Here is a 13,972-nt window from a genome sequence, read left to right as displayed (position 1 = left end):
CAGAGCCTGGCAGAAATAAGGGATGAAGCACAGCCTCAAGTAGGTACAGTTGCTCACTCTCTCTTTCTCAATCTCTCTTTTTTCTCTTAGTGTCTCCCCAGGGAAGAAATATCTGCCACAGGTTCAGATTGACCACTGTTAGAGAGCTTTTGAATGAGGCCCCAGGTCATACAAAATTACGTTACCCTGTTCTTTATATATTTTACAAGAATGGCACAGCTTGTAGATGGATGTTGGTTTTTCAGCGAAATAGGCTATCTTCCTAGCATTCAAAGCTAGTACGCTATAAGTCATGCACCAAAGAATGAAATAAATATGAACTGCTGCCAACAAATACTTTTACCAGTGTTGCTTTTGTCACCAAAACTGTTTGATAAGGCGGGGAGGGGGAATTATAGAAATGGGATTAGTTGGTTTAGGACACCATAAACAGGAGAAATCTAAATTTCTCTCGGGAGCCTGAGTGGCACAGCAAACTAATGCTACTGTTAAAGGTAGTATTTAGCTTCCAGCTGCCTGCAATTACTGCGAGTTCAATTCTCACCAGGCTCAAGGTTGACTCAGCCTTCCATCCTTTCTAAGGTAGGTAAAATGAGGACCCGGTTTGTGGGGGCAATAAGCTGACTTTGTATAAAACATATAAAAGTATGAGGGCTATTGCTTAACGCCTTGTAAGCCGCCCTGAGTCTCCGGAGAAGGGCGGCATATAAATCAAAATAAAATAAATCACCCTGGAGAAACAGGGATTGCAATACTTTTCCCTTTTACATAAACTCATTTTCTCCCTCTTATGCCTCTTATCTAGAATGCTCTGCCCAGTGATGAGGATGACAAGGATCCAAATGATCCCTACAAGGCACTGGATATTGATTTAGATAAGTGAGTACAAATCTTAGCTCTTGCACAACCCTCTTAAATTCATGCCAAAATGTAGTGCTGAATGTGACAGAGTGTGGGATTTATTGAATGCTGAACGTGGTGTACTCACCATAAATTAAAGTAGACAAGCTAAAGACTTGGACTTTGATTCCTAAACTGCTGGTTTTATAAATTTAGTTATAGAATGGTTATTCAAATAGTTCAAATAGTTATTTGAATGTTATGTTGGTACATCTGAGATCTGAACATGAAGATGCATTAAGGGAATTCAAGAGCAGTAATGGCACAATGATTAGAATGCAGTATTGCAAGCTGACTCCGCCCACTACCAAGAGTTCAGACCTGACCGGCTTAAGGTTGACTCAGTCTTCCATCTTTCTGAAGTCAATTAAATGAGGACCCAGATTGTTAGAGGCAATATGCTGATTCTGTAAACCGCTTAGAGAGGGCTGTAAAGCACTGTGAAAGGGTATATAAGTCTTAAGTGCTATTGCTATTAGGGCCTTACAAAGGGAGGATTGCAGGCTTGGATCTTCCTTGTGCCATTAGAGAAGGAATGGAGAAACCCGCAGCTCTCCAGATGTTTCTAGACTGCATCTCTTCTGTCCTGAGCTTTAACCATGCTCATTAGTCTTGATGGGATTTGGAGAATCTTACTATATTAGTTCCCTAAATTTCAAATGGAGGCAAAAAATATTTGTTTTTCAACACTGAAAGACATTGTTGGAATCAGGTAGAATTTCTGTATTTTGCCTTTGGATTATTTCCATCCCCAGAGGTTATCATATCTTGTAGTCATACTGTTTTTCTTCCTGTCTGTCTGTCTCTCATACACAGTCTGATTTCAGAGAGTTCTGGCAGGTAAGTTCCCTCTTCATCAGCGTGGAAGGCTAACTGCTTCTGTTCAGCATTGTAAAACACAACATGGCAAATGTCATCTGTTTATGCAGAAAACTTTACACCAAATCTCTACATTTATAGTCTGGAATAAAACAGTCAGTCTATGATGATTGGCTGCACAACTATTGAATCCTATAATCAATCTTATTTCAGTCAGAGAATAGTGGCCCTGCCACTTCATTTGCACACGTTCCCAATCTTTGAGCAGAGATTTGAAAATTGGTATTTGGTTGAGAGAAATGTTGGGCTTTACAGTGTGAGCTGTTCCTTTTCCTCTACTCCTCCATCCACTTTCTGTAAAATGAGATTCAAGATTAAAATTTTGTACCAAGGAGGAATCTCCAATTGCTTCAAGATGAATACAACAAATTGCAAAATTGACAGGAAGACTAAATTATGCATTTCAAGTGGGCAATAATTTTCTTTTCTCAATTGTTTTTCCCCTTAATAAAGGCTGACAATTTTTTTCACAGAAGTTCTGTATTTGTCATTAACAGAAATTCTGGCCATGAGGAAGCAGGGGATGGGGGGAATGAATAAATTGCAATTCTGCTCTGAAAAAGTTAAAAGTGAGCAAATAAAAAGTTTACCATATTTGCATTAAGGAACATTTTCAAGCTTTCTGAATGTGATTACAAAAATAATCTGGAAAGAAGCTGTGTTTTTCTTTTTCAGACCATACAACTCTATATTTAAAATGATCTGAATTTTTAAAATGTCGCACCTTTTCATCTGGGAAAATGCTAAATGAAATTTTCTCAGTTTTCACTTTCTGGAATTTAAAAGCTTGCTTTTATGTTGAAGAATTTTACAAATAGAATCCTAACAATTTTGTTCAATAAACATCACTTAATTTCATGTGATGCTCTTTAGGTTGTCTTGAATTATATTTCATCCTATGTAGTGGAACTAATTCCCTCTGACATTTTGTGTTGACCCTGAACTGTTTTTGGAAGCTGGGAGAGATATTTGGTGGAATTTCATTGAAGATCTTACCATCTTTTTTGTTAAGGCCTTTAACAGACAGTGAGGCACTTCCTGTGCAGAGGCATCGAAATGCCGACAACCTTAAATCTCCTCAAGAAACGCAGGCCCCCGCGGTTGAAAAGAAAAGCAAGAAACCGAAAAAGAAGGAAAAGAAACACAAAGAGAAAGAGAAGGAGAAAGAAAAAAGGAAAGAGCGAGAAAGAAAAGCCGATGAAGACGACAAAAAGGTAATTTCCTTGCTTCTGCCTGTCATATTTTTTACAATAGTAGAAGAGCTTCTTGATAGGCATAGGTGCCCACAAGGAACAATGAAATGTAGCATATTTCAAACATTCTGACTTAATAAAAACCTCTATATACTGTTTATAATATTTATGCATTTATTTATTATAAATATTTACAGTGCAAATAATAAAGATGCTCTAATATTTCTGAACAAACACGGCATATTTGCAGATACAACCAGAATTCTAGATTGAGATTTAAATGACTATACCTTGCAGTTCATTTGCATATCACACAGTAGGTAACCATGAACTGCCAGATGGTGGCAACTCTTGCACCTGTAGCATTAATACAATATTCCTGTAAACATTGTGGGGCACATAATGTTTATTCTGGATCACAGTGGCTGAGTTCATATCTCATGTTGAGCTCAAACAGAGCAAACGACATTATGCCTAGTGCAGTGTGGGAGCCCTATAGAAGAATATGTGCTTTGAATGCTTGAGGTTGTCCTATAATAATTGTCTATAATACTTTTTTGGGTGGTTCTTTCAGGCTCAAGATGTGGATCTCTGGCTTTCTGATACCCCGCCACCTGTTGCTGCCATGGAGGCAAAGGTTAGTCTCTCCTTGATAGAATGTGCAACGGAACCTCTGAAAAATATTTCCTTCTCTAAAAATATTGGTTCCAATTTTCCAGGGAAGAGAAGGGAGTTCTAGCAAAGAGAATCCAGGTGAACTGGGTGAATCATTTATTATGTCACAAAAAAGACTCGTGGCATCCTTTCCTTCCCTTGCTATTTTGGATCCAAATTAAATATATTGCTAAATTAAACTTTGCATTTAATCTACAAATTTGGTGAGGGGAGCATTAGCAGTGATGAGTATTATGACTTCAGAGGGTGCATAGAAGTGAATTTCTTTTCCTTGTGATCTTGAGGAAAAAAAAACATTCTTCTTTAAAGCATCATCTGCCTTAGGAGGAAGCATTCTGTTTCCTGCGGGAGGTTCTACCCTCTACCCTCCTCCCCATAACAACAACTGCAACTTTAGAGGAAGTATTATCCCCTGCAATAAAAAAAAAACATGATTTCTTCCATGCTTTTACATTATTAACTTCCTGGACAGGTGATGCTTTTTTGTGTTTCCTAAAATACAGAAGTGCATATATATAGGCTGGGAGAGAAGTGGGTTTTTTTTCCTGCTGTTCACTTATTTTCTCCAAGACACTTTACAACTGAGAGAAATCCCTGCCCTTTGCACATGCTGTATCCTAAGGAGACCCTGGTTGACAGAAAAGGGGGCCAGGTAATAAGGCAGAGTATCTTTTTGTGAGCTCATAGTTGGAGTTGTGGCCATTGATTACAAATTGAGAACTATTAAGGTATTAAGCCGCCCTGAGTCTTCAGAGAGGGGCGGCATAAAAATTGAATTAATAAATAAATAAATAATAAATTCTTATAACTAGGATGGGCAACCCACAGATCATATGTGACTTATCAGGCCCTTTTATTACAGTCAACCGAGTTCCCCATGACTATACTACCGAATTTTGGAGACAAACTTTCAAATTATGAGAAGGTGGTTTTATTTATTTAGTGGTGATGTTTGTTTTTTTTTTTACAAAACTAAGCAGTAAAATAAGCTTAACATTTCTATTTTAGTCAAAACACCTGAAAGCCAAATGCAAAAAAAGGAAATGGAAAATCTAGCCCTGCTTCTTTCAGCTACGTCATTTTCACACACACCCGCAGGAGCTGGCTACATACAAGGTTGCCCTCTTCTGCCTTACATAGGATGTGCTTTGAGTGAACTTGGTGACCCCATTAAGTAAGCAAAGATGCTGGCATGGACTTTCAGTTGGTGGGCTTCTTTGTGTGGCCCATTCCCAAGGAGGCTTAGAGAAGGAAGCCAACTACATTGAGGACATTTGGACTAATATGAACAGGGATCATACCTGGATGACTTGACCCACATATTTTCTGTAATGTTCCCAGATCTTAGACCAAGCTGGCTTTCATTATCCCAGTTTGTTTCTTTAGCAGGACCTGCCTGAAGTCAGTGTAGATCCGATGGAACCTGAAGAACCTAAGAAAGAGGAGGAACTTCAGGAAGAAGATGAAGGAAAGGTGAGTGTACTCCGCTTTTCTGTATATTGCCTGGTAATGGACCCTTCTTGACCAGTCGCTGACAATGGCAACCTGTATCTTGGAATATTTTCAGTATGGTTTGAATCTGCTATAACTGTCTTTGATCAGCAGTATCTTAGGCAGAGGGCTAGGTTGGTTAGCATGAGTTTTAACAGCAGATTCTGGAAGATACATGACTTGTCCAAGATAAACAGCTTTTACTGGTGAGCCAAGAGGCAATTGAGGAACCAGGAAGCTGACTTTTGGTCTATGTGGACTTACAGAAATCCAAGCATAAAAAGAAGAAGCATAAGAAGGAGGAAAAATCCAAAGAGAAGAAGCTTTCAAAGCGTCGTGACCAGGGGGATGAGCCACAGACGGAATCTGTGCAGAACGGAACTCTGGAGGAAGAGCCACTGCCGGTGAGAAATCTGATCAGTGCAGAGAGATCAGTGTAATCGTTCAACAGCTGGGATACTGAGATTCCGGAAGACCTGATTGCTGTGGCATGGTTCTGCAGCAGCTTTGCCCAGCATCTGATCCTTTACAGAAAGTTCCCCATCCCCTAGTTGAGGATATTGGGACTGTAATCAACCATTAAGAGCCATGGTGGTTCAGTGATTAGAATGCAGTACTGCAGGCTACTTCTGCTGACTGCCGGCTGACTGCAGTTTGGTAGTTTGAATCTCACCAGGCTCAAGGTTGACTCAGCCTTCCATCCTTCCGAGGTGGGTAAAATGAGGACCCAGATTGTTAGGGGCAACATGCTGACTCTGTAAACCACTTAGAGAGGGCTGTAAAGCACTGTGAAGCGGTATATAAGTCTAAGTGCTAAGTCTAAGTGCTATTGCTATTGCTGTTACCTGGTTGTTAAATCTACTGCATTGAAATCCCAAAGGTGCTTTTTCAAAAGCATATAAATCAAATTAAAAAAAAAAAAAAGCAACTGCACTTTGTTTTTGCCTTGAAGACATTTCACTTCTCATCCAAGAAGCTTCTTCAGTTCTGACTGAAGTTCTTCAGTCAGAACTGAAGAAGCTTCTTGGATGAGAAGTGAAAAAAGGTTGTCCCAAAAGTGCTTTTTTAACCATGACCTGGATGACTGAGAATCTCCATAGATAAACTGCACTGAAACCATAGATCACTTCATTGCTGTATAGGCAGCTCCCAGGTTACATCATTCTTTTCTTTCCCTTTTGCTTACTTTAACTTTTCCTCTCTCCTTCTTTCCCAGCCTATGTCAAGCTATACTCTCCTTGCTGAAAATCCGTACATTAAAATGGTGAGTAGCCCATGTGCTTTTTCCAATTTTTGGTTTCTCTTGACTTCTCTGAACTATGATCAGGATCTACCATGCTTTGCTCTTGTTTTCCAAACCAGTTTTCAGCAGCACCAAGGAGCTCCTAATTTCTCTTGTGTCCTCTCCCTTCCAACAATTCTTTTTTGCAGACATACGATATCCAGGGGAACCTCCAGAATGATAGCCAGGTTACAGTTTCTGTGATCTTTGAGAATACGAGCAGCAGTTTCCTAAAGAGCATGGAGCTGAACGTTTTGGACTCTCTGAATACTAAAATGCTGCGGCCGGAAGGATCCTCCATCCATGATGGGATACCTGTCCCTTTTCAGCTCCCTCCTGGTATGACTGCATGCTTCCTGGTGAGAGGGGGTGGGAAAGAGCTTTACAAAGGAGACTTTGTAAAGAATCTGGGAGGACAGGGCATATCTTCTTATGAAGACATATCATAGTTCTGTCTGAGCCAAAGTTTTCTTAAATTTTTAGAGCAACATAGCCTAGTCTTGTTTGTGTTTCAGTTTATGGGACTAATCTTCAAAGGTGTGGATTCAGAATTGAACAGATTCTTGCTGCTGCTGGTCCATTGTCAGCCCAAATAATCTCCAAAAGATGTTGGATGTCTGATCATGACATACTATCTTTATAAGGGTATTCCTGAGGACCAGAATATGAGCCCATTGGCCTATCCTGGAAACAGTGGTTTTAATTGGTTCCCATTATGCAGAGTATTTTCTAAAGTTGAATGATTTTCCGAGTTAAAGTGGATAATGACAAATGCAGTTGCCCTATAGTGGTACAGGTAGTCCTCAACTAACGACCACAATGGAGCCCAAAATTTCTGTTGTTAATCGAGACATTTGTTAAGTGAGTTTTGCCCTATTTTGTGACCACTCTTGCCACGATTGTTAAGTGAATCACCGAAGTTGTTAAGTCAGCAACACGGTTGTTAAGTGAATCTGGCTTCCCCATTGACTTTGCTTGACAGAAAGTCACAAAAGGGGATCACATGACCTGGGGAAACTGCAACCGTCGTAAATGTGAACCAGTTGCCAAGCATCTGAATTTTGATCATGTGACCATGGGGATGCTGCAACAGTCATAAGTGTGAAAAATGATTATAAGTCACTTTTTTCAGTGCTGTTGTAACTTTGAATAGTCACTAAATGAACTGTTGTAAGTCGAGGACTATTTGTAGTTGTCTCTAGCAGTTCCTCATTCTGCCTTTGTTGTTGTTGTTAGTTGCGAAGTCGTATCCAACCCATCGTGACCCCATGGACAACGTTCCTCCAGGCCTTCCTGTCCTCTGCCATCCTTTGGAGTCCATTTAAGCTCACGCCGACTGCTTCAGTGACTCCATCCAGCCACCTCATTCTCTGTCGGTCCCTTCTTCTTTTTCCCTCCATCTTTCCCAGCATTAGGTTCTTCTCCATTGAGTCTTTCCTTCTCATTAGGTGGCCAAAGTATTTGAGTTTCATCTTCAGGATCTGGCCTTCTAAAGAGCAGTCAGGGTTGATCTCCTCTAGGACTGACCAGTTTGATCGCCTTCCAGTCTGAGGGACTCGCAGGAGTCTTCTCCAGCACCAGAGTTCAAAGGCCTCAATTCTTTGGTGCTCAGCCTTCCTTATGGTCCAACTTTCACAGCCATACATTGCAATTGGGAAAACCATAGCCTTGACTATATGCGCTTTTGTTGGCAGGGTGATGTCTCTGCTTTTTAGTATGCTGTCTAGATTTGCCATAACTTTTCTCTCCAGGAGCAAGCATCTTTTAATTTCTTGGCTGCAGTCCCCATCTGCAGTGATCATGCCTTAGTACATATTAAAATAATGCTAATTGATAGTTTTGTTTATTGTTAAACTGCTAATGCTTTGTACTCTTTAGTGGAAAAAATGGTTAAGTATTTTAAAGAAATCTGAGTGTGAGAAATAAGATTTTGAAATCAAGATAGGCCTTAATATAATTCTCACTTTGTATATAAATCTAATTAAATCCTGTTATCCTATTCTAATTTTTTTTTGGTCTTTTCCCAAATTTAGGAGTCTCAAATGAAACCCAGTTTGTTTTCACCCTGCAGAGTATTGCCATGGCACAGAAACTAAAAGGGACTTTGTCATTTATAGTCAAAGTAAGAACCTGTTATCCTTTGCTAATGCTTGTAGTTCATTGCTGGGAAAATATTAAAAAGGATTAAAGAGATATTAACATCAACTTTTTATTTCTCAAAGAGATGACCCGTACTAGTTAGCTTGGGTGAATTGTTTTTTTCATCCTGGTGCTGAAATGGGCATAAGGATGAAAAATTGTCATCGGTGACTTTTTTCAGTGCATCGTAACTTCAAGCAGTCACTAAAGAAATGATTGCAAGTCGAGGACTACTGTATTCGAATTTCAGGGCAACTGGTAGATGGGCAGAGATATTTCCCTTAAGGCAGTGGGAAATGAGCTCCCTGCAGGCTGTTTGTTGAGGCTTCCTCCTATTATAGCAACTCTCCCAGAAGAGTAAAAGTATGTTTCCCAAGGGATGTTGGGGATAAAGTCCACACATGTTAAAGTTGCCAAGTTTGAAAAACACTGTTCTAGGTAGTGATGGAGAATGGAGTTGGCTTTCTCTTGCTGAGTATGAGGAGAGAACCAAATCCAAACATTAAGCCATATTAGGAAGATAAAATGCCTGGGTTTTATCCAGAGGATAAAATGTCTGGGATGATGAAGTATTTTGAAGCAGGGGTCTCCAACCTTGGCAACTTTAAGACTTGTGGTCTTCAACTCCCAGCAAAGCTGACTGAGGAACTCTGGGAGTTGAAGTCCACAAGTCTTAAAGTTGCCAAGGTTGGGGACCCCTGCTTTAAAGGCTGTGTGACCTTCTGACTCCCTTCCCAGTATCTGTTTGGGCTGATGCTCTTTTAAGAATGTTTAAACTAAGCCTCATCCACTTGTTGGACAACTGGTTTTGGTCCTGTGGTTTACCTGCATTTGTCATTATGCTGCAGGACGATGAAGGCTCAACACATGAAAAGTTAGACTTTAAGCTGTACTTCAGTTGTGCCTCTTATCTAATTACGACGCCCTGTTACAGGTAGGTTACATTACTTCCTGAAGAAAAGCAATGTGTTCTTCATTTGTTGAAAGAAATATACTGTGCTCTTAACTATAAATCAGCATTACTATTCTTGCAATGACGTGGCTGTGACATGATGAATTTGCAGACAAAATTCAGTGAGAATGTAGGAAGAATCAAACCACCCTTTAGTAGGGAAAGAATATGATGTTGCTTTAGTTACACACACTCGAGCTTTATTACAGAGATCCATAGCATAATTTCTGTGGGTAGCAGAATATTTCTCACAGCCAAAAATTACCCCTGCACATTCTTAAAATGAATATGTTTTCTTTAAAATCTCTTGAAATTTGTAAAACTTGCAAAGGCATACGTTCTCATGTAGGATTTTAGGATGACGTAGCGAAAAATCACAACTGTAGCACTCTAGAAAAATGTAGGTACATTTAGTGAAAAGTAATTAATACCTAGTTCATTAAGGGAAAGTAGCAGACTGTCAGTTTTTCAGAGACATTGTGGGTTTTGTAGAAAGTTTTGAAGAAAGAGAAGCAACATGCAACTATACAAGGTAGAATCTTTTAGGAAATCTTGAAAGAGCTAAAATGGTTTGAAGTGAGCATGTTTCCCTCATAGCATCTATTCCTGAGTATTTAATCATATCTGTGAGAACACTTCAGTGGGGAAATTAATGGAAATAGTTGGCTTTTGCATTAGAATTAGCATAGAATGTGAGAAATTCAGAGTATAATGTAATTAGAAAAAGATTCCATATTATTATTGTTGAATAATAGATTATTCAGATGTACAGTATAATAATATACAATATATACAGTATTGTAGTAATTTCATAATATCTTCTGTTACAGTAGTGAGCCTGTAGATGAATAAATGGAAATAGCTGTCTGGAGGATTTTGCTGTCAACTGAATGATAACAGCTGTTGTTTTATTCCTTGAATCTGACTTTTTCTAATGTTGTCTAAAGAATGCAGTAAGCAGATGACCAATGGAGGAAGCATCCCTGAAGATTACAGAGAGAGTGTGGTGCTCTCTGAGCTTGATTGTTTGCTTGTAGATGTTTCACTATCCAACCAGATAACATCATCATCAGGCATTGGTTGCAAGCAAACAACCAAACCTGGAAAGCACCAAGGACTCTACAGTTCAACTCCTAGTTACATACGTTCTCTTATTCAAATTACAGAAAGTAAAAATGGACTGAGCTTGGAAGAAGTTTTAAAATCCCCTCTAATATGAAATAGGTCAAGGTAGATGTTCGTCATTCTGTAATTTCCAACTTCCTCCACTACTCATCTAAGCTACTTCCTCTTTGTATTTTCCACAGTGATGCTTTTGCCAAGCTGTTGGAGTTGGGGGACCTGCATGCTAGCTCAATTAAGGTTGATGGCATCACCATCCCTTTCCATCACCTACTGGCAAAAATTTGCTTCCACCATCATTTCTCTGGTGAGTTCCTACTAAGAAGACTCCTTGACTCATACCGTTTTGTGCATATTGGCTTACAACTCTGCTGCTGGGCATAAACTTCTCCACTTCAAGGTCACCCAAAGATTGGCGAATCCTCATTTCTCAAAGTTCTTCAGACAGTTGACAATCAGCCATTGTTAGTCTTTAGCCCTGGTTTCTTAACACTGAACAGGAGGTAACCTATTAATGTGCCCAGCCTGGCTTCTCTCCATTTGTTGAGACTCTGACTTCCAAAGTTTCCCAGTTCTAAGCTCTGGATGTTGCTTCCCAGTATATCTGGGGAATATTAGGTTGTGAAAGACTGGATTTTTTTTTGCAGAATCCATTCCAACTAGGATTCTGAAAATTTGGGGTACAAGAGTTTGCTCCTTCTGAAAGTGTACCCTAAATTCCAAAACTTGCATGCCATACTTAAATGCTGATAGTGGTTGTATGGTGCAGTTTTTGTTTGCTGGAACAAATGTAACTGCTTTTTCTGAAGTTATTTTTTTTCCTAATTCTTCTTCTTTGCTCCCTTTCTCTTAAACTCAGTCCCCCAATATAATTTTTGGGTTAATTCTTTTATAATGCAGCAATTCGCTTCTCTCTCCCATCTTGAATTGCTTATATATGTGTAAAGCATATATTTTAAAAGAAGTAAACCAAGAATGTGAGATTAAGCATTTTGTAAAAGGTACTGAAAATAGAAATTGTTCTTGCTAGTTTGTTGCTCCCACTCCAAAGTAACTTGTGGTTTGCATGCAGACTATTCCTGGTTAATACATTAAATTCCAGGAAGCTTTTCCACGCCTATGATGCTGCAAAATTGCTATCACTTGACAGTAGGAAATATTTACTTAGATTGACTGAGATTGGTCCCCTTTTTCAGATGCAAGATTGTCTATTACAGTGTTTTTCAATCTCAGCAACTTTAAAATGTGTGGACTTCAACTCCCAGAATTACCCAGCCAGCATGCTGGGAATTCTGGAAGATGAACTCTGCATATCTTAAATTTGCTGAGATTGAGAAACACTGATCTGTTACATAGTAAATATGTTCTGCTCTGGATATAAACCAGCTTTTCTAGCCTGTTACCTCCAAATGGCAGTGAAAGTTCTCATCTTGAGAATGACAGGACAAGTTAACCCAAAAAGGCTCCCTGGTTTCCTTGGCACCCTTCAGGGCAAATTTCTTCTGAGGGCTGGCTGTGGTAAATGATGATTTCAATTCACATACTACCCTTTGTCTCAAAAGTGTTCCTAGGGTAGGTTACCTAACACTGGTTAACCAAATAACAAGTTAACACTGGAGATTTTTAAGAAGGGATTGGGCATTCATTTATCTGAAATGGTAGGGTCTCCAGCTTGAGCAGGGGATTGGATTAGAAGGCCTCCAAGGTCCCTTCCAACTCTGTTATTCTGGTAACAATTTACATTCATAATCCAGACGGCAAACAATACTTTATGATCCAAAAAAGTAAAAAAGCAAGAATAACGTTCATTCCAGAAATTCCATGGAAATTTAATGGAAATTTAATAGCTGAAATGACAAGAAAAATTTGCTTCTCTCAGCTAGGAATTCCTAGAGAGGTTTGTAATATTTTAGACTATTTTGTTTTTTGTATTGTTATCTCTGAGTTTTTATTGAAATGTGATGTGAACGTGCCATACGATAAATAAATAAATCCTAGAGAGATGTCTTGGGGTTTTAAAAAGGGAATTAAAACCATGCAAGCTTGCAGGTGGCTTCTTATTGAACATTGTGTGAGTTGCTGTGCTAGTTTTGTCTCATTATTAGAAGGAGAAATGTAATTGTTAGTGCTTCTCAAATGACTTCCCATGAGAAAACTGCTAATTCTGTGGCAAAAGCATTTCTTCTTAGAAGAGATGTTACACTGTAGCATATTTGCTGTGCAGACTGTCTCAGTGCAATTACTTGCTGGGGCTCAGTCATTTTGCTGCATCTGCCCAATGTGATGTCATCAATCCAGGGATATATATGAGAATGATGTGCCCTGGGAAAAAATGACTTGTTTCTTTTCTGAAGAATGGAAGAGGAAAGCAGACACTAAAAAGAGTGGAACAAATCCCAACTGTCAATAAAAAATAGTCAGATAAACATGATTTTTGGTACTTGGGATTCTTCCCTCTCCCCATCATTTGTTATTTTTTTCTGCCTGAGTGACCAACTATAGTTGATCTACTTAGATCAATGGCTCATGCAGATACACACTCCTTAAAGCTGTGCAGTTCTTTTTTTTTTTTTAAATCCAAAAGCCTTATTTGGGGGAGGAATGGAAGCCCTTTAACCATTTTCTTTTTTCTTTCAGTTGTTGAACGCATGGGGGCCTGTGCATCCATGTATAGCCGTTCTATCCAGGGCCATCATGTCTGCCTACTTGTGAAAAAGGTGACTCCAAGAACAGGTCAAGCACAAAATTGTGCAACCGATACATGGTGATAGCATTAGCATATGTTTACAAATACTAAAGCATAATAGGACACTGTCCCATCATACATATGATGCTTTGCAGAAATCAGGTATTTTAATCACGGGCATAGTAGGTAGTAACTTTTCTCATCTCTAGATTTTGTTACTTCCACAATACAATTAAAATAAGTAATCCTCACTTAATGACTCTAATTCAAAATGGCACTCTCATTAAATGATGTGATCAGAAAGCAGAAAATCACTTGACCATACCAACTTACAATGGAGGTTTTGGCACTTCCGGTTGCGTTTGTTCAGTGAATCCCACATGCGGGGATTTAAGTGAGACATCACATGACTGACTTGCAACCTTTTGCCAGCTTTCCCATTGACTTTGCTTGTTGGAACCTTGCTACAGAGGTCGCAAAAGGTGATCCCCTGTCAGCTCTCCCAGGTAAACACGATTAGGCAAACTTTATGTTGAGGCTACATTATCAGAATCCTGCAATCCTGTCTGAAAGTATAAACTCCCCCCCTGCCACTTGAACAATTAGAACTGTCCTTACTAAGATTCCTTTTCTGACCATTAGGCCACTGGGGG

At 39.3% G+C, this 13,972-nt stretch overlaps 1 protein-coding gene across 3 annotated transcripts in view; it reads left to right on the top strand.

The window, feature by feature from the left end:
- The window catches only part of AP3D1 (adaptor related protein complex 3 subunit delta 1), a 52,974-nt gene that overhangs the window by 36,775 nt on the left and 2,227 nt on the right, over nucleotides 1–13,972 (top strand). The window contains exons 21-32 of one of the 3 annotated variants that reach the window (XM_070943916.1): nucleotides 806–879; nucleotides 1,717–1,740; nucleotides 2,792–2,993; nucleotides 3,547–3,609; nucleotides 5,037–5,120; nucleotides 5,405–5,542; nucleotides 6,355–6,402; nucleotides 6,570–6,759; nucleotides 8,454–8,542; nucleotides 9,408–9,493; nucleotides 10,819–10,940; nucleotides 13,271–13,350. In XM_070943916.1, the coding sequence (XP_070800017.1) occupies nucleotides 806–879; nucleotides 1,717–1,740; nucleotides 2,792–2,993; nucleotides 3,547–3,609; nucleotides 5,037–5,120; nucleotides 5,405–5,542; nucleotides 6,355–6,402; nucleotides 6,570–6,759; nucleotides 8,454–8,542; nucleotides 9,408–9,493; nucleotides 10,819–10,940; nucleotides 13,271–13,350 (1,200 nt within the window). Of the gene's footprint in view, nucleotides 1–805; nucleotides 880–1,716; nucleotides 1,741–2,791; nucleotides 2,994–3,546; nucleotides 3,610–5,033; nucleotides 5,121–5,404; nucleotides 5,543–6,354; nucleotides 6,403–6,569; nucleotides 6,760–8,453; nucleotides 8,543–9,407; nucleotides 9,494–10,818; nucleotides 10,941–13,270; nucleotides 13,351–13,972 lie in introns of all 3 variants that reach the window. The other 2 variants (XM_070943908.1, XM_070943923.1) reach the window with 2 other exon arrangements.

Source organism: Pituophis catenifer, unplaced genomic scaffold, assembly GCF_029215685.1.
Source record: "Pituophis catenifer annectens isolate HBS135680 unplaced genomic scaffold, rPitCat1.0.hap2 SCAF_1, whole genome shotgun sequence".
Lineage (NCBI taxonomy): Eukaryota > Metazoa > Chordata > Lepidosauria > Squamata > Colubridae > Pituophis > Pituophis catenifer.
Note: the sequence above shows the minus strand (reverse complement) of the source record. Positions and strands in the feature narration are given on the sequence as shown.